The sequence below is a fragment of the Octopus bimaculoides genome, chromosome 18 (genome assembly GCF_001194135.2).
Source record: "Octopus bimaculoides isolate UCB-OBI-ISO-001 chromosome 18, ASM119413v2, whole genome shotgun sequence".
In the NCBI taxonomy this organism is placed as follows: Eukaryota; Metazoa; Mollusca; class Cephalopoda; order Octopoda; family Octopodidae; genus Octopus; species Octopus bimaculoides.
This window is the reverse complement of record NC_068998.1, coordinates 2,386,452-2,388,516: the sequence shown is the minus strand read 5'-3', so window position 1 is coordinate 2,388,516 and position 2,065 is coordinate 2,386,452. Positions and strand designations below refer to the sequence as shown.

The window sequence follows — 2,065 nt, the reverse complement described above, 5'->3', positions numbered from 1 at the left end:
GATAGATAGATAGATAGATAGATAGATAGATAGATAGATAGATAGATAGATAGATAGATAGATAGATAGAAAGAGAGAGATTTTATCTTCATCATTATCATCTTCATTTATCAACAACAGTTGTTGGTATGTTGTTTCTTGAACAACAGAAACAAGTCAATAAATAACCAGTTAAACAATACTCGGTATGTTGTCTCTTCAATAAAAACTAAAAGACAGATCAATAAAGAAATCAATCACTTAACCACAACTCTCAGAACGACAGACTTTCAACAGCAAAATATTCAGCAGGCAAGAGACAGACGACAATTCGTTATGGATAACTTACACAAGACACAGGTGCCTCTACATTTTTGTTGTTATTCAAGCTTAAGGTAACCCTGATCAAACAGACCCATGATCAAAGACGGTTCCTGCCATGACCATCACAACCTTTTCTATATCCAATACATTATCTAATGTTTTCTTTCTTCTTTTTAAGACGATAAAATGTTGTCGTCATCATCATTATCATTTTACATCTGCTTTCTACTCAGGCATGGGTTGGATGGGTTGTCCTAATCTGAATCAGTTCTTACTGAGAGTCACTGCTCTCATAGACTGGTGCTTGTATGTGTTATTTTGGATTGGTTTCTATGGCTAGATGTCCTTCCTAACACCAAACATTCTACAGAATGTACTGGTTACAATTTCTCATTGCACCAATACCAGAGAGGTTGAACAGTGGGAAATTTTAGCTGCTATTGCTAGGAAACTGCGAATGCCACATCACATCAAAAATGGACATAGAATAAAAGAACAAACAAATAAAGTAAAAGTCAAAGAGGTTAAAAAAAAAAAAGAAGATGAAATATTTACCTTTCAATGAGTAGGTTGAGTACTTGGTGCGGGGTAGCAAAGGTCCTGTAAGTGGCCAGGAAGACATTCACATAACACGAGTCCATCTCTCCTTTCACAGTAACCAAACTCTCCACCAACTTACTGAGTGTGCCAGACTTGATAACTCGTACTTTATGTGTCTCCCACATGAGGTGTGAAAACTCCCTACTCTGTTCATATTCCAACTGAAAGACAAAGAAATGGCAGACAGCTTTGTAAAAAGAAAGAAAAATGATAACAAGAAATGAAACAAGGATAAAAGGCAAACCCAGTTTTCAATAAATATAGAAATCTCATTATTATTATTATTATTATTATTTCTGCATTCACTACTTTTTAACTCTTCTTTCTACATTAACATAATACATATTCTCCCTTTTTCTGTCTAACCCTCAGTTGGATCTATGGTTTAAATTGGGTTTCCGACTTATATATCAACATAGCTGCAGTGTCCTACCAACACTGCCTCACTGTGAACCCTATCTTATTGTACCTAACCATTTTCTGGCAGCCTACATCTTGATGTGCCTAGAATCCAATGAATCTTACAATTAATGTATGTGTGTGTGTGTGTGTGTGTGTGTATAGATAGATAAACATACACACAGACACACACACACACATTCTTCCAGCTTGTTGGATTCAGTCAAAATGTTCACCTAATACCAGCAATTCATACACACGCACATACACACACATACATGTGTGTGCATGGAGGTGGGGCAGGTTTCAGCCATTGGATTGTGGCCATGCTGGGATACCATTTTCAGAATATAAAGGAAAGATTCAAAGGAAGTGACTAGTCAAAAACGTGTCACGGAGTTTATTTTAGAAATTCAAAGGAAACTGAAGTTTCATTTCCTTTGTTTGTTCCAAGTGGAAATAGAGGAAACTTGGGAGTGAAGATCAGACTTCCAAAGCAAACGAACGCTTATGTGTGTGTGTGTGTGTGTGTGTGTGTACATCTATTACATATACATGCGTGTAGACACCCACGCGCATATATACAAAGAGAAAATAACAACACAAAAGCAGAATTACTATGAAAGAAGAAATCATCAACTGTTCCAAAAACCACCTAAGTTTCTTTTTGTTGTTGTTGTTGACTTCTCCCGCTTTTGTTAGTTTCACTTCAATCCAACTGCAACATGGACCAAACTGACCACATAAAGCTGTGCTCCAATCA

General features: G+C 36.5%; 1 protein-coding gene across 1 annotated transcript in view; it reads right to left on the bottom strand.

The window, feature by feature from the left end:
* LOC106871381 (ral guanine nucleotide dissociation stimulator) overlaps window positions 1–2,065 on the bottom strand; it is a 91,642-nt gene that overhangs the window by 24,703 nt on the left and 64,874 nt on the right. Inside the window, exon 3 of the mRNA XM_014917807.2 lies at window positions 859–1,064. Coding sequence (XP_014773293.1) covers window positions 859–1,064 — 206 coding nt within the window. The remainder of the gene's footprint in view (window positions 1–858; window positions 1,065–2,065) is intronic.